Source organism: Capsicum annuum, chromosome 1, assembly GCF_002878395.1.
Source record: "Capsicum annuum cultivar UCD-10X-F1 chromosome 1, UCD10Xv1.1, whole genome shotgun sequence".
NCBI classification, from domain to species: Eukaryota; Viridiplantae; Streptophyta; class Magnoliopsida; order Solanales; family Solanaceae; genus Capsicum; species Capsicum annuum.
Genome location: NC_061111.1, coordinates 230931337 through 230953896, shown reverse-complemented (window position 1 = coordinate 230953896; position 22560 = coordinate 230931337). Strand labels below are relative to the sequence as shown.

Genomic DNA, 22560 nt, shown 5'->3' with positions numbered 1-22560 from the left:
AAAGGAATTACTGATATTTGCACAAAAATCTACTTAATTTAATTTTTTCATGCTTTCTGTTCTTCTTATCTAATAGATTTTTTCATTGTTCAGTAACTTTGAACTAGTCGGATTCAATTTCATGATAATTTGATTTAATATAATAACAACGTTTTATACAATTATGGAGTAAACTAAATTCGAGATATCATTTATAATTATTAAACTAAATAATTTCAATATTGAATTTGTGAGATTCGAATTGTTGTACCAAAGTAATTAAGGATCATGAGAAGGAGGTGATAACATAAAAGATGAGAGATGAGATAGGGATTATAGTTGCTTATGATTGGTAAATATTTTGGTATGATAACATGGTTGAAGCTTTAGCACTAGAAATTGATATAGCTTAATGTGTCGACATTAGTACTGAACATGAAATACAGACTGAAACTTTCATCCTTTATGACCACTATTAACAACTCATATATGGATACTATACTAGTGTTTTTAGGAATATGGTGAGAGAAAGTGTATGGAAGAAGTCAATGGGAGGGAAACAACGTTGGACGAGAAGAATCTGATAGGACGACAGAGATGAAGAAGAGGGGTAGAATAGAGGGGTTCTCTATTTTAAATAAGGTTACAATTTTTGAAAATATACAAATTTTTTCATAGAAAAACATACATGCCATTCATTAATTCGTCCATTTGAGATGAGGTGTTTAGGTAATTATAGGCTAAGTTTAATTAATGTCAAACTAACAGCTCGAGCAAGCAATTACATAAGTGATAGAAGAAAACACACACAAAGATCACGTATAGAGAAAAATAAGACTATTGATGCCAGTTTAAACCACAAACCAACCACCAACTACTTTATCTTTCTGTGACCAAATAGCAAACGGGTGAGTGTTGTATATTCAGCACATTATAATGTCACGTTGTCTATTATGTTTCTATATGCATTCTCCAATCTATCATGGAAGGTTTTGTGTTTCATCTCAGTTTTTTTTAGGCGCACTTTTCAAAAAGTTATGACTGAACCCTTTGGAGGGTTGCCTACGTATCATGCCAGGACATGAATCAGTCTTGCGTAGTTCGGAAAAATTGGAGATACAAAGAAACATATCCTTTTTAAAAATTATTTAAATAATGAGAAACAATTTATTATTTTTATTTTTGAATTTATAAAAAATATTTTTTATTTTTGCATTTTTTTTATTTAGAAGGAAAGACAATCATTTTTTAAGATCACTGAATCCATTGAGAACTGCCTACATATCTCACTAAGATGAGAATCAGGTGTGTGTAGTTCTTGAAAATTATGTCATACAAAACTCAGCCTCAAGACCCTTAAAGGTTCAGGGCTATTAAGATTTATTTATATTTTTTGTAAAAACTTAGCCTCATGATTCTTAAAGATTTAGGGCTATTGAGATTTATATATTTTTTATTATTTTGTAAAACTTAGCCTAATGATCCCTAAAGATTATGGGATATATATATATATATATATATATATATATATTGAACTTGAGAATAAGAAAAATAATTATGAAAGTAATCATATTTTTAAAAATATTCTTCAATAAATCTATGAATAATTTTTAAAAGATAGGGTCGTATCCTGGGAAGGACTTCCTACGTATCCCACTAAAGAGTGAGAATCATACCATCGTAATTCATGAAGACCATAAAACTATGTTACTAAAAATTTTCCTTTCTTTTAAAAATAATTTTTAAAAAAAAAAAAATAATTCACTAAATGTGAGGATAATTTAATCTCTTGCATTTTAAAGTTGCCTAAAGCCGGTCAACAAACAAACAACCTTCCAAACAAATGTCAAAGAGCACGAAGGATGCACATGTTGGTCTTCATAAAGTAAGTCACCTGTCTTAGACAGACCCGGCCCCTGTGCTGAGTTCCGCTAAGTCAAATGCATATAATGCAAACTAATAGGGATAACCAGATTCTCAATTTTCAGTTCTTCTAAGTTTAAGCCTAATAGGGATAGGTGTCTAAGACTGGCTTACCCGAGAGGACACTCGAGTTGGGGAGGGACAACTTGGTCGTTAGCAGGGCAACACCGCCTTCATTGTCGATCCGAACCCCGCCTAACATGTGTGACTATAATTCTTCACCAGGTGCCTTGACACTCCGGCTATCTCAAAAAGAAAATAGGATGCATGCGCTGCATTCCTTCTATCCTATTTTAGAGACTCAGAGAGGATGCGCAAGAGAAGACAAATTATAATACAGTTCAATAATATCAAAGCAGTAAATGAGCGACAAGTAGCACATAAGGCCAGCAAACACAATATAACAATAATTAAAGCAAGTAAAGTCAATATCAAAAGCTCGAATTCTTATTATTTTCCCAGAAGAGTCGCCAGAGATGTCACATCCATTTTTCGCCTGAAGGAATCGAGGTACGAGTCGAAGGGTTTTTCCAATTAAAGTGACAGTATTGAATAGGGATTATTTTAATTACAGAGTCATCACTTGAAATTGAGTTATGGTGTTCCAAATCACCTTTTTGAATCCTTAGTCAAAAGGAAATGACTCTTTATTATGGTCTGCAAAAACAGAAGACCGGGTAAGAAATTCTGCTGATCGAGGGGAAGGTGTGAGGCACCCCTCGAGTCTCGTGGTTCTAGCACGGTTGCTTTTATTGACTTATCTTGACTAAAACTATTTTTATAATTATGTTTGTAGGTCTAGATTCACTCATTTTTAATATCTAAAATTTGTTTATAACTCTTGTATTAAACTAGTGAAAGTCAAATTTTTTTTTTAAATCTTTGCCAAGGTGTATAGCTGCATCCTTGATTTATTTTTAAATATCTCAGAAAGATGCGTGCGCTGCATTCTTAATTGGGATGAATATATTAACGTGCCTAAAATTAGCTTAACGTTAAAGGCATTTATTTCGTCTCTTGTAAACTCGAAACAATTTTTCTTATTAATTTTTTTTCTTTGTTTTAAAAAAATTTACAATGAGTTTTGGGTTAATCCGCAATTTATCTTGCACCCTTACAAATGTTAATGAAATACTTAAGGTCTTGTATTTTCTTGGCTCAAATTTCATCGAACTAATATTAGATTATTTAACCCTTAAATTTTGATCTTGGCCCTCAATTATTTTATAAAATACACCTTCCTCGTCATATTTCAAACCAGGAAAATCATTTATCTTCTCTTTCTCATAAGATAACATTTTGAGTAAAAGAAAAATACAAACAGATTATAAATTGCACACATAACATTAGTAACCATAAGTTAAAGAATCAGAACGAATACCAAAGCTATTCTAGAATTTTTACAAACTTAACATGTAAACATATGTCAACTTATCGTGATAAAAGAAAACTTATTTAAATTACTTACATCACCAAATTCCTTTTCAAACTTTTATAAGCATAACTTTTATTTTGAGCACCACTACACAGTACACATGTAGTAAAAATAAATTGATCGACTAAGAGAATTTTTATTAAAAAATATTTCTTAATTATGCTACTGCTCAAAGTTAATTAACGCATTTTAATGACAATAGTTTTAATATTTTTTTTATTATTTGACCAAATTTGTAGACTCTAATTAAAGGATTAACAAAACTTGATATGAAATCTGACTAATGTCAACTAATCACATAATTAGTAAATTCTATTTATAGAAAATAAAAGAATTCCACGAAATCAATTTATCATTGAATAATTAATGAACATAACTAGTATCGTAGAATTATAATGAAAGAACAATTCAACTATGCCATTTTCAACTACGTCATTCACTTTAAACTATTGAATAGCAAAGAATTTTAAGTCCATATAAAATAATATTTCAACAAAAACTAATGATCCACATCAAAATATTAAACAAGAAAAATAATAATTGAAACGAACCTTCAAATCTTTTTCGATTAACGATGAACAGTCATGAACAATCTACAAATTTTCAAAGCTGATGAATTAAACGAATTTAGAAGCAAGAACGTCGTCATCGGAAACTTCAATTGGAAACTCTAAACTTCAAATCTTTTCTTTCTTTATTTTTCTCTCTTTTTCTGATCTTTTCTACTCTGATTTTTTCCTCATTCTGGTTTTGTTTTTTTTTCAGTATCTAAATGAATGTAGTCATGTACGTTCTTTCTGTTTCAGTTTCTATTTTTTTTTTTTGGTAACAGTGTAGATTGTAATGTATGTTAGTAGTACTTAAATAGGAAAATTTGGGAGGGAGTAGTTTGGGTAGTTTAGGATTCAAATTGAATATTATCCTCTCTTTTTTTTAATTTAGAATAAATAATAATAATAATAATAATAAATATATATTAATTTTTATATTTAAGAAAAATAAAATAAAAATTTATAAATAGCCTAAAAATAATACAATTAAGAGAGTACTAAAACTACTAACTTATTTATTTTAAAAAAACATATTTTTAAATTTTTGTATTATTTGAAAAAATTAGAATAAAAATAAAATAATATCCTAAAATGAACTTCATTTATTTATTTATTTATTAACTAAAAATTTATTAAAAAATAAAATAAGAACTAAAACAATATAAGACTAAATATAAATATTTAATATTGAAAATTACTAATACACTATATTTTGCATTATTATTATACACTCTACCAAATATGACCCCTAAGGGTACGAGGGAACCGAAGCCAGACTGGAAGTTTCTCTTTTGTGGAAATAGTTTCAAGTGACCTTTTTTATGGTCAGACTTTAAATTGATACAACTCCTAAGATTAGGAGAGTTAGATGCAGAATTGCCTATCAAATGGAAGGCATGTGAGTCCAGTTTCTAGAAAAAGAAAATACTGCTCGTCAATGCGACTTCGCAGCAATAACATAGTGAGCACTGAGCCACAACCAATATCGCTTCTTAATCTAGGGGGAAAATGAATATTTTTCAGTCCTTTTCTTCGTAATTGGCATTCCAAGCAAGTGTTTCCTTCATTGTCACATAAATTACTGTCATGCAATGTGCACTTAAATGTAAATTTTAGAGATAAAATATAGAACCACACTTAAAAACTTAAGCTGAAATTATCAGTTACATAACTAAATTATGCACTAAACGTGCAAGTACGTTTGAGGCAGAGTAGTGCACGTTTGAGGCAGAGTAGTTTCAAATGTTTACATCAAGTAATTTTATTTTCATTGAAATGAGATTACAAAGTTATTCTCAAAGAAAAAGAATAAATATGCAAAATAATCTATGGGGTAGAGCATGATACATTATCCAAGGGTTCCCAAATAGAGATCTCAGGCTCAGGATGACTCTCATCATAAAATATTTTGGAGTTACATTTGAATTCTAGTACTCCATCTCTACTTCTGCTCTCTAAAACCTTTGATGGAACATTGTATTGGCATTCTGCTTATGTTAAGTAATCAACGCCACTACAATTTACTAACGTCATCGAAAATATAAACAAAAATATACAAATCTACTCCAATGATATCATCTGGTTAGAAGTCATTATTGTATTTATTTTTTCTGTAAAGAAAATCAATTATCCAATAACGTTAAAGAAAAGTTTTATAAGCGCAACTTTAAGAATTTATATAAATTAGAAATATTGTATCAACAAAAAGTGCACTCGTGTGTATTAGTTAGTACTAGTTCAATTTATTCATTAATTGAATAATAGTGGTAGATATAATTACCCCTAATTTATGATGCTTTAAGTTTCACTAAAAGAATCCTCTCAAATATTGAAAACCGCATTGAAGGTCATTTTTTCTCAAACTATGAGATATTTTCAATCAAAAAAATGGTTTTTGAAAAGCGCTAGAAATCGTTCAACATTTTTCCAGTGCGGGTTTACCTTTATTTGGTATACTCTTTCTCATGTCGTACAGCTGCAGCAAAGTCGTAAATAAGAAAATGTTTTCTAGCTATTTGTGGATGGGTTCGGAAGACTTTAGCAATAGGTTTCGACTCCTTCTGCCTCTCTCTGAGGCTTCCAAGCGCAATTCTTTATTTAGGTACCAGCTACCTGCTTTCTTTTTTATCTTGCGCCCACGGCTGGGTACACGTAACATCAATATGAATTCGTTTTATCCATTTTCAAATGTATATGTATCTTCGCCCTCACTTCAATTATTTTACCTTTTGTACTTTAAAATAGGACTTTGGAATTATCAACATAATAATCTCTCTATTGCATCTAGTACACGAAAATGCAGCCATTTTTTCAACGCTTATTTTAAGTGCTGCCACTACCAAATTAGAAGATAATGTGACCTACAATTTCAAGTATAAATGATGGAGATTTCGAAAATATTGAAGCACATATAGTTAAAAGCAAAGTAGCAAAACTATTTGTGCTAACTTGTTTTTGAAGGATAGCAATGTTTGGTTTAACTGACACTTTCCAAAGACAAGGTTGAAGGTTATAAATAGGTTGTTAAAGCAAAGTAGCAAAACTATTTGTGCTTACTTGTTTTTGAAGGACAGCAATGTTTGGTTTAAACTGACACTTTCCAAAGACAAGGTTGAAGGTTATAAATAGGTTATTAAAGCAATAACTAAAATTTAGAGATTCAACGCATCAACTTAAAGTCTGAAAAAGTTTATGAATTCTGTCCCTTTTCACTCAATTATTATTTTTCAGGAAGACATTAATGAAGTTTCATTATAGGGAAAAGAGTGAAAAAATACTCTTTTATCTTCATAAATTAGCTAAGTTTGTCTTTGGTTAAACTCTGAGGTCAAATATACCCCTGTTGTTATCAAAGTACGCAAATATACCCCTCCTTTTAAGGATTTTCCATGTAGACTAACAATTGGATAAGATAGACGCAATGTGACATATATATATATACATTCCTTTTCATTAAATTTTTTTATTTTTTTTATCAATTTAACCAGCCATAAAAAGAAGGCTAATAAATAAGATTACGATAATAACAATATATATTCAAAACAATCTCATAAGTTTGAGTCTTTAAGACACAAATTTGAATAATCAAAATCTCCCAAAAAGGTCGGCAAAAAGTTTTGACGATTAACCAGCAAATTTAGACCAAATTTATAACCCACCTACACTTTGCCATTTTCTCCTCTTTTACGAACCTCCTTATAATTTCAAAACCCAATTTCAATGTTTTTTCCTTCTTCATCCGGAGTTAGCGTCGTTGAATATTGGTTGTTAATTGGAAAAGATGGTTGTGTTGAAGGTACTAAGAGGATTTTGAAATTGGGTATTGTTGGAAATATGTTGAAGGAAACAAATAAGATTTTAATGAAGAAGAACATATATATATATATATATATATATATATATATATATATATATATGCAGTGGCGGATCTAGGATTTTTGTTCAGGAGATCGATATATAAAGAAGTAAGCGTATAAAAAATTACATTATAAAAACAAAGTAGATATCCACTAAACTTTAACCTTCGTTATGATGCCCTTTTAACATTTCTTCTCAGCTTTGCTTTGCGAGCCCTTCTTACAAAATATTATATTTTTTTCTTACTTTTATTTTGCAGTTTTATTTTATTTGTAATTTTTCTTTTTCAAATTAAACCTCTACAAAAAAAAAAAAAAAGGTTCTTAAAAATGTGTAAGCATTGAATTATTATATTATAATATAAATTTATTACTTCAAAATAAAAATAAAAATTATTGAACAACTTCAATATTAACATGTTGAATGTAAATTATAATTCAAAAAAACGAACTATGTAATTCGATAAAATAATCTAAAAAAGTTGAGAAATCCAATTCTTTTGTATACTATATAAAACTAGTCAAATATATGAAATTATTTTGAATAAATGTGGCATAAAACGTATAAAAAGAGATATGCATAGTATGTTTTTTATTTTTGAAGGGGGAATTGAAAATTATATAAATCTAGCTATAATTTTAAACTAGTACTGAGAGCATCAAAAGATATTATATTGAAATACTTTTCACTCCAACTATGTAAAAACTTTATACAAAATATTTTAGACCCAATATTTATCCTTAATAAATAAATAAATAAATAAATAAATACGTTTTAAGTAAATATTACATACACACAAATGAATTAAATGAGCTAAAAACAACAACTCCAAGGGGGAATCAAATTTGCGACTTTAGCATTAAAGTGATCCCCCTTAACCATTGAGCTACGCCTTACAGTTGTGTTGAGAGGGTTCATTAAAGTCATTATAGCCGTATAATTCAAAATTTGACTTATGTATATATAATGTAATTTTTCGGTTGAGGGGTTCGGGTGAACCCCCTCACTTCAACGTAGATCCGCCCCCTCCCTGTATGTATGATAGGTGTAGTGCCATATGGTGTCCACCTCACCCAATTGTTAGTCTACATGAAAAATCATTAAAAAAGGATATATTTGAATACTTTGATAACGACAAAGATATATTTGATCTCACAATTTAACCCGGAACTAACTTATCCAATTTATGGAAGTAAATAGGTATTTTTGACCCTTACCTTCATTATAATTCATTCCATATATACTTCATTACCCACATCCTCTAGCTCTAAATTATTTCCTCCATAAAAGAAAGTCATGTGCCATCCAAAGAGAGATTTAACTTTTTGTTTTCCATTTTGGTGTCCTTTGGGAATAATACTCACAATAAGCAAAGCATTGTCTCAATTCAAGTGGAAGGTGATGGTAACTCAATCTCAAGGCAAACAAAATAGAATTTTCATATGTTCCCGTTCACTTTTTTCTCTCTTGAAGCACAATAAAGTACATCTGAGAGTCTTGGCTGATAGAGGAAAAGTACCACATTTTTTCACCATCTCCTCTCCAATAGCAACAAGGTTAGACAGTATTTCTTCTTGGTTCTGAAAATGCATGTTGCATGAACAACAAACAACAATCTTCTTGAGGTAGATTTGACAATTCATATGGTTGCAAAGTTCCATAATTGATCCAACTTTTCACGATTGAGTAGTGGTTAGAGGTGGGTCAAAGGTGAAGCCAGTAAAACATTAGCTTTAGGCCCTACAATGTTGAGGTTCTAAAAAATTCATACAATGAATTTTATGATTTTAGTTTCACTTCAAACAATATTTGAACATGATTGAAAAAAAAAGTTACAAATCTTGTATTAAAGAAAAAGAAGAAAATCTATTAACTTTTTACTAAGATATTTTAGAACATGAATTAAATAACTTAAATCTTCATATTAATAAATAACTTTTTTCATAATAACATCCAAAATAATGTATTGCAAACAAATAACTAACAACTATTAACTATAATTAATCTTACTTTTATAAATAACTAGTTTAGGGTACATGCTTTGCATGTGTATTCATATTAAAGTACATGAGTTTTTTTAAAAAGAACTCAATAAACATATGGGCTATAGGCTTTAACTATAATTAGGATATGGATGTTGTACATGTATATCATGTGATAACGATCTTAATCGAAGGTGATTAAAATTGATATTAAAATGCGGAATTAAACAATAAAATTAAAGGATAATTAACAAATAAGAAATGAGAAGTGAAGCAAGAAAGTGTAGAAAAAAATTACGAAATTTGGACACTTCAAAAAATTTTTTGGGAACTACCTAATTTTTTGGGAGCTACCTAGTTTGAGTGTCCAAGAAGCTTCCAAATTTTTTGGGAGCTACCTAGTTTGAGCGTCCAAGAAGCTTCCAAAGGCACTGAGCTTTAGAAGATTCCTGGTTTGGATGGCTCAGGAAGAGCTGACCTTCCCATGACACTGACTGCTAAGAATTTTTGGTTGGTTGCTGACGTGGTAAGCGCATTACTGCTGCTTTTGTGTTGACTTGCTGACGAGGCAGTCCACATGGAATTTTGAATTTTTTCATTTTTTTTTTTCAAATTTTTACAAATGGACTCACTAATACTTTGACCAACTTTGACCACAAAAAATTGAATCAAAGTATGCTTTTGCTATTTCTTCTTCAAAAACAAGTTGAAGATGCTCAACAACACCAATAAAAAACTCAATCTTCACAATGTCATAACTTCTTTATTTCATTTTCAAATTCGACAACATATTCACCACGTGTTTCTTTCAACACAACGAACAAATTTCGCTGATTTTTTACCTTCAAAATCAAGTAAAAAATAAACGCATGTTTTAAAATCTACAAAATTTCAAAATTCAAAACCCTTAATGGTATCTTCAAATGTATACACTACAAAATTTTAGTCCTATTGCCACTCTTGTAAAGTGTGGCCTAAAATCGCAGAGGCCTTTGATCAAAGGCTACACTTTCGAACTTTTGGGGTGGCCAAAAGAGGCGTAACCTTTGATCAAAGACCACACTTTTCAAGTGTTGCCATATCGACTACATTTAAAAGCGTGTCCATTAAGGTATAAAGGCCACGCTTTGCAACTTGTAATTGACAACACTTTTATTTGATAAATCTACACTTACAAGTGTTGTCTTTGTGTTGCTTTTGGGCACGCTTCACAAGCGTAGCCTTTTGTATCACCTCTATAACAACATTTAAAAAACGTTGCCTTTGTTTTACTACTGGGCACGCTTCACAGGCGTACCTTTTGTAGCACCTCTATAACACTACTTGAAAAACGTGGCCTTTTCTTTATTACTAGCCACACTTCAAAATCGTAGCCTTTTATACATCTTCTATGACAACACATAAAGTATAAGCATGTTTTAGCCACACTTTCTAAGTGTAGCAATATTGCCTAAAATTTGATAGTTCAAGCCACATTTATAGAAATGACATTAGGCATATAAAATGTTAGTACGTATTTTCTAATTGAAAAATAATTATTTTGATCGAAATGTATACATCACTAAGCACGTTACATAAACATACATATTTATATATAATCTCACACACCAATTAGCTAATAAATAATTGAAGTGCATAGATTTGATTTCAAAAAAACATGTTTTTTATATACTGATTAGAAAACAACATAATAAAAATTTGTACCATGTTCCACACAAAACCAAATACGTATATCAAAATATTTTAAAAATTCATCATCATTTCTATGCTCCACAAATATAAAAATAATTTTTTTGGCGAAATTTCTTGCCTTACATGTGAACCAGAAAATTGTTCATAGAGTTTTAACTGAACAGGACTCGGGTCACAGTATCCATCCTGAATAATTTTCTATGGCAGATCAGATAAGACTTCATCTTTAGTCCGACGAAAGAGAAAAGGCATCACCTGTCAAGGAAAACCATTCAGTTTGAATCTAGATGAGAAGAGATCCGAACTGTGAAGGCCATATGCAAGTATAAATGAACCCACCTGCTTGTGCAATGCTTCCATAGCAAGCATACCTGCTTCAGCATCAAGAAAATGTGACGGAAGGAAGATTAAAGCGTAGGTTAGTCCATGACTCGAAGAATGGAAAGTAGTACCAGCTTCATTGTACATACTCCCACCCAGATCCAACTTTTAAGGGGCATAAGTTGAACAAAAACACTTGAATTGTTGGACACAGTGAACAACATATCAATCACAGGAAAAGTACAATTTAACTGACTGAACTGATAAGCACCCATTGAATTGTTGTAAATATTCAAATGTGGTTGAACTACTAGCACAAACACACCTGTATTGGCGTTCCACTCAGAATGAGGCGACGCTGTGCCTTCAGTTGCTGTTAACAGCAACTGTTCTTTTCGACTTAGAATTCTTTATGATATGTCCCTCATTTAGAATGCAATAGTTCTAGAAGGAGCTGCCTAAGATAATCAACATCTTTGCGAATAACATCATATGATGTCACAATAACATTATACTGACTAAATTGAGACCGTAGAGTAATTGTAGTACACAGATATCTGAGAGCTATCTCTTCAATTTTCTTCATATGTTTTTTGAAAATTTGTACTGTTATTTCTTCATGATATGTTAAAGTGTAGACTTTATGTTCCGGACTAAAAATGTAGCAACTGGTCACTTAGAAGTGCATGTCTTAAGTGTCATGGTAAGCTCGCAACACAATATCCAATTAACTCTACCCAGAGGGTAATTCAGGTGGTATTAACAATCTTGTCTAGTCTTCAATGGCTTAAGTAAACATAAAACAGGCACAGAGAGACCATTTAAAGCACAGCAGGTGCTTGTGTTGCAAATAGTTTTGCTTATGGCGTGCTGTTCATGAGATTGGAACGTCTCAATTGCAGAAAGAACACCTGATTGATAGATATTCTAAGAAATGCTCTTGACACCCCCTTCCCCATATTGCAAGATATCAATATTCATGTGCATGATATATCTTTCAACTATTTCTTTCAGCACATTCCAATGCTAATCATCTCACAAGAGAAAATAAGCCTTTAAGCATGATGACAAATGGCGATTTTTGTCCCACCAACCCTTGTTATATGGATGGAGAGAAACCGAAACAAGGGAAAAACATGTAGGAGAAAGAGAAACATATAGGTACCAGCAGTCAGCAGTGAGAAACCGAGATATTGTTTTTTTTAAATAAGATCAGCACAGGGATGTAAGCATCACAATATCACATTGCAAACACTTAAGAGATAATCAGTGGCTCTGGAGTAAAAGTAGTCTGTATGCCTGTGATTAAAATATCATCTGTGGAACTACAGATTAATAGTGTGAAGGAAAAGCTAATTCAGATTGAGAAGAAACCAACAGCTATGCAGTTCAAGGGAACAACACTTCCAGTGGATGTCGAGGAGATTAAACTCTCAGAAACTAATTCTGTAAAAAATGTTTAAACAGAATGGACTTGTGTGGTATTTCAAGTGATAACCACCTCAGAGCATGAATTGAAGTGCCATCTTCTAGGACGGGGACATAGCGAAAGGCATGAAGAGCTGAAAATTGCAAGCAAACGGCCAAAACTGAAAGAAACCCACCTTTTCTTCAAATATGTCGGACAAACTTAAGCAGGAACAAGTAAAGCATGCACTTGCATCACAAAAAAGAACAACACTAATGAAAAACATCACTGTCATGGTCACCCCTTTGCCACCTCATCCCAGTATGTTAACGATCATGCTATCTGACCGAAAAAGCAACAGCGTAAAAGTCCAGATGGTAAAGGGGTGACTACTTTTTTACCACTTTTAGACGTGAAGAACTTTGTTAGGATCAAGCGCTTACCATCATGCCATAAACTATAGCTAATAGCAAGCGCGCAACTTTATTTCTAAACTAAGCCCACCAAGCAAGCGGCATGTTCGATCATGACTCCAACCGAGACCACCCCATCCCCTTAGAGGCCTTGCCATATGCAGGATGTTGGAGTTACCCGACAAAGAGAAAATTTGAACATCGATGAAGCTGAATGCCTTTATTTGAAGCTATCAACCATATATATGCCTATCCTCAAATTATTTTCATGTAGATTTCTTTCCAAAATAAAACAGCACTTTCGTACTCTAATTACACAACAATAACAGCTAGAGTCCTAATTTCAATGTCCGGGAAACAATTATCATAAATGCAATACCCATACAAACACCAAAAACACACACGGTAATAGCATTATCTCAACTGCAAACATGCTTGATTGAATTATTTTCTTGCAGATTTCTTTCCAAAACAATTCGTATTACATGCTTTAATTACATAGAAATTATCACTAGTCCTAATTTCACTGTAGCAAAAATCCATGAGAAAGAAAATGAAAAAATAGTGAAGGACAAGAACTAGGAAAATGCAAGTTTCTTACTCTGCCTGGAACTAAAAAGAGTAATAAGAACCAAGTTTCCACACTACAAACAGAGCCAAGTTCACTGTTCACTGCTTACTAAAAAGAGCCAAGTTTCCACACTACAAACAGACCCACACTATTATTAAAAATTTCAAAAGGACATTTGACTGTCTTATGACCCAATTCTGGAAACTGACTACTGCATCATAAGTTCACTTAGCACTCTGCAATACTGCATACCCGTTACTTATGGGCAGCCGGTGCATTAAAGCTCCTGCTATGTACGGGGTCCGCAGAAGGACTAGACCGTAAGGGTCAATTACGGCAATCTTATCCTACATTTCTGCCAGAGGTTGTTCGGCTTAAACCCATGACCTCTCGGTCACATGGCAGGGCAACAACTATACTAGTTACTCCAAGTTCCTTACGTACCTTTTACTTACCAAAGGGTATAAAAAAAGAGAAGATTACAACTACTAAAAGCCAAGAATAAGCAACCAAGGTAATCACACCTAGATACTATCTCAAAAATATCTGCATTAGTATATGTTGAAGTGTCAGCAAAACCTTTAAGAAGATACCTGTTTGTAGACACGTGATTTTTAACCTTCCCAGAGTGTAATATATATATATATATATATTGCTTGTGTTAGTTATACCTGCGTTAGTTATGCTTGTATTTTTCTTATGCAGTGTTTGGTTTGATGTATTAAAAATAATATATGTTGTATAATTTTTATAAAAAATATTTTGTATGACTAAAATACCCTCTCCACTTTCGTTCCCAAACAAACGAATTGGACTTCATTGTCCATCAACTCCTCAAACAGTTTATATCCATTCCCTTTCCATAAAAAAAGTTTGTATGACAAACTTTGATTTTGCAATTCCTCATACAGAAGATAGTTGGAACATGAGGGAATTAAACAATTTTTATGCACAACTTTAGAAAATCACCAAAAATAGTCATGATTTTACAGATTAGCATGAAAAATTAAGCAACAAAAAATTCAAAAACAATCTTCAAAAACAAAGAATCCAATTTCACATTCAAGCTCCCAATAACAGAACATTTAATTCTAGTGTAGAAGAGCAAACAATGTCTAATTATATGAAAAGAAGAAGAAGATGCGGTGAAAATTTTTCATATTTTTTCATGGCAGTGTAAAGAAGAGAAGAGAAGACAAAGTACAAGAATAAAGGTAAAATACAAGGAACATGAATATTCTAGTAGAGATTTGAGGAAAAATTTAGTCATTGAATTTTTCTTTTTCATTGTTGAAAGCTGCAGCAAAGAACCGTGGAAAAAAAATTTGGGGGAAATGTTTTAGTAGAGCTTTGAGGGGTAAATTTGTCATTTACAAATTAATACATGCGTTGAAATACTTGGTATTACGAATACATAGGAAACGATGAGTATTAATAACACACACCTTAAAACACAATACTGTGTATAACTAATGCAAGTATTAGTTATGCATAGTCTAAAAAATGATACCAAACATGGTATTATTAATACACAAAGAATAATGCGTGTATTATATTTTTAGTACACTCTACCAAACGACCCCTTTAAGTTGATAGGATCACATATAACCCAAATCATTCAAATTCAAGTAATTTCATCGAGATCAACTTAGCCATAAACGTGCCATGGACTACGGGTAATTACAAAATCTGTGCGCCTTTTGCTTGTGAATGTATTTCACCATGACTCTGCTAATCTAGAAAGCAGGACAAGTTCACTGTCTCCTCACAAACTCAACTCTTCCAACCCACACCCCTTCATCTTCCTACCCGGCTACATCCCCAATTCCCACTCCATCTCACCCTAAAAGTGTTGTGTCAAATTACATATAAATGCTCTTGGAACAAATACCTTTTGAGTACTTCCCAAACGCTAAAAAAACAAGAACCCACTTTTTTTCATGAAAACATTTTCCTTCATATACCAGACACCCAAAAGCATTTCTTTTTTGAATATCTGCTACAGGAGCATGTTGTTGTCCACTGAGTTATTGACGAGATCATCAGATTCGCCTATCTAGAAATATGTAAAGAACAGATGAATTACATTCTCCACACAGCACAAGAAACGATGATTACTATGGTTCTACCAATCTTAAAATTGCAGAAGATACCCATTACGAAAGTTAACTGTATATCAAGTAAGACACTTTAGTGAGTCGAGTATTTCACCTAGTGATGTCCGAATTCACAGCCTATTGAACCAAATACAGAACAGGTGACAAGGTATCAGCAGCCCTATACCTTGCATTCCTTCATTTGCCAAGAATTTTCGGCAGAATGTCGGAAAGGCTTCCATGTTCATGTTCTTCCAGAATCAACAAAGATAAAGTCAACAACAGGAACCATCTGAAGAAATAACCATGGCAACCACAAAAGACCTGTGGCATTTGCAAACAACCAACTAGACGATAGCAACTGCAGACATTCCGTAGTATTTAGTGATGACCTGAACCATGTCTTACCCCTTAGCCATAGTAGATGAAGGGGAAAATCTCATGATGAAGCTAGAAAGCGACCAAATACAAATCACCCCAAGAAATTGAAGGACATTAAGAAGTGTGCTCAATGAGCCATTTATTGCCATGTTTTGGGCAGTCATCTCTGCTCCTCTTACTGTCAAAGAAAGGGCTGTTACTAGTTGTGCTGCCCTATTCAGCTGATGCAGTCTGTAAACCTGTAAAATTGTGCCAAAGAGTGGCAAATAACCTCATCACCTACCACAAAACTTCCTTTGGAGGTGTTTTTTGAGAAAAAAAAATTGCCTGTGAGGATCTTTGCTTTGGGAAGTGTTTAACATATTTAATCAGAAAGGGGAAGCATAAGATTCTTTCAAGAAAGTGGGAAGCAGTGTAAAGTCACTCAATCATCTTACTGAATATTGGATAAACTATCCATGCTTTTGGAGAGACACATTATGAAGTTATTTGGTGATTAAAACAGAACGGTTATCAGAAACAATCTAAGCAGAAAAAAAAAGAAGTCTGATGTCCAAAGATACTAGTATAACATTATAGTTGGGGTACAGGTAAAAGTGAGACAGTTTTCTGTAAGGAAAAAAAAATTCTTGTGTTAGTGTAGTCTATCTTATTTGGTGAATCCACTCAATTTTTTTTCCATTAGAACAACAAATGTATGTGGGTAATAAAAGCTTGATAGAGTTTAACGAGTCAACTAAGTTAAGTTTGAGAAATGAAAACTCACGGTGGTAGAATGTTTAAAGGAGCTTTAAAAAAAAAATTCATATCAATTGAAATATTTGGAAGGGTTTAAACGTCCAGACAGTAGAAAATTAAGTTTGAAGGGCTGCAAAAATTTCAATGGAATACAAGGGAGGGTTTTGGAGCACGGTGGCCCTATTCCTGATAACATTTCAAGTAAAACCGTAATGGGGCTACAATACAACAAAAATCACAATGGCTAGTGCTCAGTGGTCCCTCTCTGCATAATCATTCAAAGTGAAATTACTAAGTCGATTTAGTCCTTACCTGAAAAACAATGGGGATAACAGACCATGAAGGTGAGTCAATATATCTTGCATACTGCTCAAAAGAAAATTGCACAACAATACCAACAAGGTAGGGGGCAAGAGTAGCAGAAGCTGCAGGACCCGTCCATGGCCAGACAAACCCCATGGTCACCATTGGAATTATTAGACTAAGTACTAGTACAGAAATTGAAGATATTCTATATCCGAGTGGTGGGGTAATTCTCCTGTCAGAAGATACTAGCTCAAGCGGTCTCCTTAAACGATCTATTAAGAGAAGAAACACTGCTGCTCCACAGTAAAAGATAGCCTCTGTGAAGAACAAGATGAGGAAATCTGCATGCCAAGAACACAATTTATTTAGCAAAACTGCAATGAAATGACTGCTTGTTTTGACTTAAGGAACAGATTCGCATGAGCATTAAACAACAACAATGCAAATATGATAGACAGCTCAGCCACATAACATACACCTGATTTTGACAGAGTATGTGGTTCGCTATAACTTACAAGGGCATTCTCTCTCTTATAGTTACTGTAAAGAAATGGATCTTGAGTCTAACTCATCACCAAAAGCAAGCTCAAAGGAGCAAATTGCCCAAGCCATATAAGGAAACCAATTATCCAACCCATATCCGATGTGAAACTCTAAACACTCCCCGCGCGGCCAGACCTCATAAATTGCAGCGTGGACAATATAATATGAGGGCCCAACATCAGTGAATGACGAATGACGAATTGAGACGGACATGGTTCTAATACAGTATTAAGAAATAAATATTGGGCCTAACTCAACCCCAAACTAGCTCAAAGGGAGGAGGATTGCCTAAGCCATATAAGGAGACCAAATGATTACCCATCCCATATCCAATGTGGGACTCTCTAACAGTTTGGCATACAAATAATTGGGTCGGTGGACACAAGATATCCTACTAACACAAATTTGGACGTGTGTCTATTTAATTTGTTATTCTACTGGCAACAGAAATATGATGCTGCAATCAGAAGGATTACGGTAGCTTCTTTTTTTTTTTTTTTCCTTGAGGGGTGGGAAGTGTTCTTCTTTGGGGAGCTTAAGCAAATTCGTTGACAAACTAAATGAAACAAATATAACTATGTTATAGCATAAGTTTTGCCTACCAGTTAATAAAGAGTCCTCAAATATAGTTGATAAAATCCTGCGCAAGTAAAGCGAGGGAAAGATGAAAGAGGCAACAAGGACAGCTGGGCCAACAAACCACAGCAGAATGTTCTGGTTCTTTGCAGCAGCGGATACAAGGATTTTCTCCTCCCTTCTGTAAGGATGATTGTAGAATGATAGTATGCCAGGCTTACCACCAGCACCTTCAAGTTGGGCATTTGAACTACTGACAGAGGCAATGTATTCAACACTAGGATGTTCACTTTCTTGCTCAGAACCATCTTCCTCAAGCTCGCTGTTGGATAACCGGTCCTCTGCATTGGCAAAGAAACTGACTTTTCTCCTACTCGAACTTCTCAGCACCTTTAGCTTTTCAAGCTTGAAATGATGTGACCTAACAGCTTGTGATGGAAGAAGAGCAAAGCAAGGGAAAAAAGGAAAAAAAAAGAGAAGGGAACAAAGTTACAGCAAGTCATCCTATAGAAGTTTAGTGTTCACTTTGAGGGACTTGCTATTATTAACACAACAAGAATAACTTAAAGTTTCAAATAATAATTTACTTCACCAAGAGTCACGAAACGAACCAAATAATAACATTTGCCACATTCTCCATCTTACAAAAAGAATAAGAGTTTCAAGGGAGGAAATGCAACTTTAACTTTTTTTACGTCTGGATAAAGGAAATGCAACTTAAAAACTTATATCAGATAATAAAGAGGGAAATTGCTCAATTGCATCATAAACAAGAATTTTAATTTTGAGAGAACTTTGCAATTTGACTAACTACCTTTAGCATTTATTAGACGTTCGGGGACAAATCTCTGCATGCAGATTACTCTTGGTCTTGGTCTTGTACTCACCTGGATGGTAAGGCATGGAATCAAACAAGCACTCTACAAGAGATTACATAGATCACCACATAATGGTGCTAGAGGAAAAGATCAAGAAAATGCATTTTAACTTAAGTATGCCAATCGTAAAGAGTCCTTCAAGAACCCAAAAGGACAAGACGAACCGTCTGATCATTTGACTGAGGATAATTCAGCTCAGTGCTTCCAGTGTCCAAGTAAAGAATAAAGAGACGTGCTAATAATATTATATGTATTATAGGGAACCTAGGACGAACAATTTGTTGTGTATTCAAGAGGGAAGCAGAGATTGTTCCATATAATATAGGAAAAGGGTCAAAAGTACTCCTCTTCTACTTTTGTTTATTAGTTAACTTTTCCCTTCGTTATACTATTGAGCTATGTATATTCCTAATGTTACTAAACTTTACAAAATTTACCCCTAAATTGATCAAAAAGACCCAATTTCACTTTAATTACCCATTACCTTCTTGGTAGGGGAGCCTTGGAGTAACTGGTAAAGTTGTTGTCATTATTCACTGGTACAAGTCTTGAAAACAGTCTTTGACAGAAATGCAAGGTAAGGTTGCGTACAATACACTCCTGTGGTGGGGCTCTTCCCCAGACCCTTGTGATAGCATAAGCTTTAGTGCACCGGGATGCCTTTTTACCCATTACCCTCTTTGGCGTCGTATGATTGTTGGGAAAGAGTTATTAGTTATCCCACTATGTATATGGGATAATTTATTCATCCCTATGATGTAAATAGTGGATAAATAATCCCGATACTAACTAATACCTCACACCAAACATGGATAAAATAATCCTTCATTTTATCACGGGACTAGATATCCTTGTACCTCACACCAAACTACCCCTTAAATTTTAAACCGACCCAAACCCACTAAACGAATTAAGCACATATACTCCCTCTATTTCATTTTAATTCGTCCTCTTACGATAAAATGTTGTTTCAATTTACTTATCCAATTTATGAAATCAAGTTATCGTGTACTTCTAACACTAACCCTATCATTAAATGACTACATAAAACTCAAACTTATAAGGTCAATTTAGCAAACTAAACCTCTAATTAATATTTAGTGCTAAGTCAACGAAGGGCAAGTAAAATGGAATGGAAGGAGTAGAGGAGACTATCGGTTTTGCCCTTGAATCTAACAACGGGACACAACAACTTGAATTTAGTCGTCCAAACAAATAGTGATAACCATTAGAAATTCACATTGAAATGGGAGTTATTTGATAAAACTCCAAAATTTACAAAATAAAATGAAAATATTCAGTTATTATTACCGGAATAGGAAGTTCGACGGTGAGTGACCCAAAGCTTTTCATGCCGGAAAATATGGACACAAATTTGAAAACTAGGAAAAATGAGTTTTCAATTTTTCAAAGTACAGACAAGTCACGTTGATATTTTAAAATAGGAAAATTGCAAGGCAGAACAAACAGTTGGAAGAAATAAAAAATATCTTGAAAAGAAAAGCTTTAGGGTTCAAAGTGCTGAAAGACGGACGAAACTAGTTGGTGAGTAATGGGTAATTAAAGTGAAATTGGTATTTTTGATCAATTTGGGGATAAATTTGTTTAGTGGTAATTAAGGGCAAAGTTTTTTAAATAATAATAAGGCACTAATTTCATGAGATATTGTCACCTTTCACGGGCAATAAACCCCTAATTTTATTTATTAAGACTAAAAAGAATAATAAAAAATTATCTAGTATTTATCTTTAAAAAATAAATTTGAATCCTTACTCAACCTTGAATCATTAGGCCATACTAAGGTGGCAAATGGATGGATGAGATTTTTTTTTTTTCTAATTAATACTACCAGACTGAGTATCTAGCGGTCTTTTATTAATAATAAAATCCTCAATGTGAATAAGTATAAGGGGGCTAGACCTTACCTTATCAATCTTAATGAGTAACAAAACCCTTACTAATTAACCAGCATGAAGAAAATAAGAGTTAGAGAAAACTAGGTATCCTATGATCATCACAAAATTTATAATACATTCTATGATGATATTACTGATTAGGACACTTACATAATGCCAAAATATAAACAGTAAGAAGAAAGTTGAGTTATCATCCTCAAACTTCCTTTTATGCATATATGATCTAAAGAAGATAGTTTGCCCGCCTAATGTAACTTGAAGTATTTTTCCCATATTTTCTTCTTCAAGTCTATCTAAAAGCACTTGATAGTTCATCACTTCTTTGATTTATTGAATTTTATTGAAGTTGTTGACACTATCATATAATTTTGCTTAGTAAGTCGCATCGGCAGGTGTCTTGAAATAAATTCTTCAGTAACCTTACCATCCCAACTATGTTGCCTTCCATGTGTTTTCTTTTTGTTCTTGTTGCTTCCACTTCTTTGTTGCCTTGGTGAGAGATCCCTATCCCTAGCTACTTTTTCAAAACATTTATTCAACTCTTCCTCCTCCTCCTCAGAAATATCCTCATCACTAGCAAAAGCATTAAGTTCCTTCTCAGAAAGGTCTTCATCACTAGCAAAAGCATTAAGTTCTGACGCTAAAGCTTCTGACTCATTCTTCTTTGCGGTCGCACTTTTAGGCACAAATGTTATAGCTTCTGGACTTAATCTACTATTCAAAGAAGAAGGTGGAACTCGCTCTTCTTCATCAACCAAATCAGCCCACCTAGAAGCACTTATTTCCCCTTGTGCTTCCTCAACAATAATCAACTTATTTGTAACTTTAGCTTGAGAGATTGATGTCATATCTTTCTCTATGTAATGCCCATTTTGGACAATGGCTCAAAAATATTTTGAGTTGATAAAATTAAATTAGGATTGACACATACAGTTGTACTTTTTTTCCAACTTGAAGAATTACTTTGACTTGTCGAAGAACCAATACGACTACCAAGTATTTTCTTGTGTGCAATAAGGTTCCAATTTTCAGATGCATTCTCTTCATTGTTGGAATTTTTCGCTTGCAAGTCAACAGGTTTTGAAGCTGCAATAATGTTCACATTCTCGTGTTGCACAACAGAAATTTTTTCCTGTACAACGTTGCACTGTGCAATTCTTTTACCATTTGCAACAGTCTTTTCGCAACCACCTGAAATATCCATCTGTTATTGCTGCAATATCTCTTCAACAAGAACCATATTTGAATTCCCTAAGGGTGCTACAGTAGAATTATTTGACTCTGAATTTTTTATTTTATTAAGTACCGAACTCGGCAAAATAGATAACTCCTTCTCAACCTGACCAGCAACCTCTTTCTCAACATAACCAGCAACCTCTTTTTCTATGCTCTGCTCAATGCCATTAGTATTAGTTCCACTAATAACAAGATCACTTTGAACACCTAAAGTCATAATTTGATTACCATCATTTGTACCCGCAACAATTGGTAAAG

At 33.2% G+C, this 22560-nt stretch overlaps 1 protein-coding gene across 4 annotated transcripts; it reads right to left on the bottom strand.

The window, feature by feature from the left end:
* Positions 1-10935: 10935 nt before the first annotated feature.
* Positions 10936-20743, bottom strand: LOC107871196. Of its 4 annotated transcripts, none has more exons than XR_007053674.1 (7): positions 20462-20743; positions 19087-19159; positions 18299-18700; positions 17160-17494; positions 15844-16348; positions 11259-15688; positions 10936-11174 (listed from the first exon to the last, which is right to left on the bottom strand). XR_007053674.1 is itself a non-coding variant. In XM_016718041.2 (7 exons), the coding sequence occupies exons 1-7, from the start codon at positions 20501-20503 to the stop codon at positions 11146-11148; spliced, it is 1125 nt and encodes a 374-aa protein (XP_016573527.1). In that variant the 5' UTR covers positions 20504-20743; the 3' UTR covers positions 10936-11145. The 4 variants fall into 4 exon arrangements, 1 of the variants encoding a protein (XP_016573527.1); XR_001674646.2 differs by having other exon boundaries at positions 11259-11290; XR_001674648.2 differs by having other exon boundaries at positions 11259-11290; positions 15916-16348.
* Positions 20744-22560: the final 1817 nt, after the last annotated feature.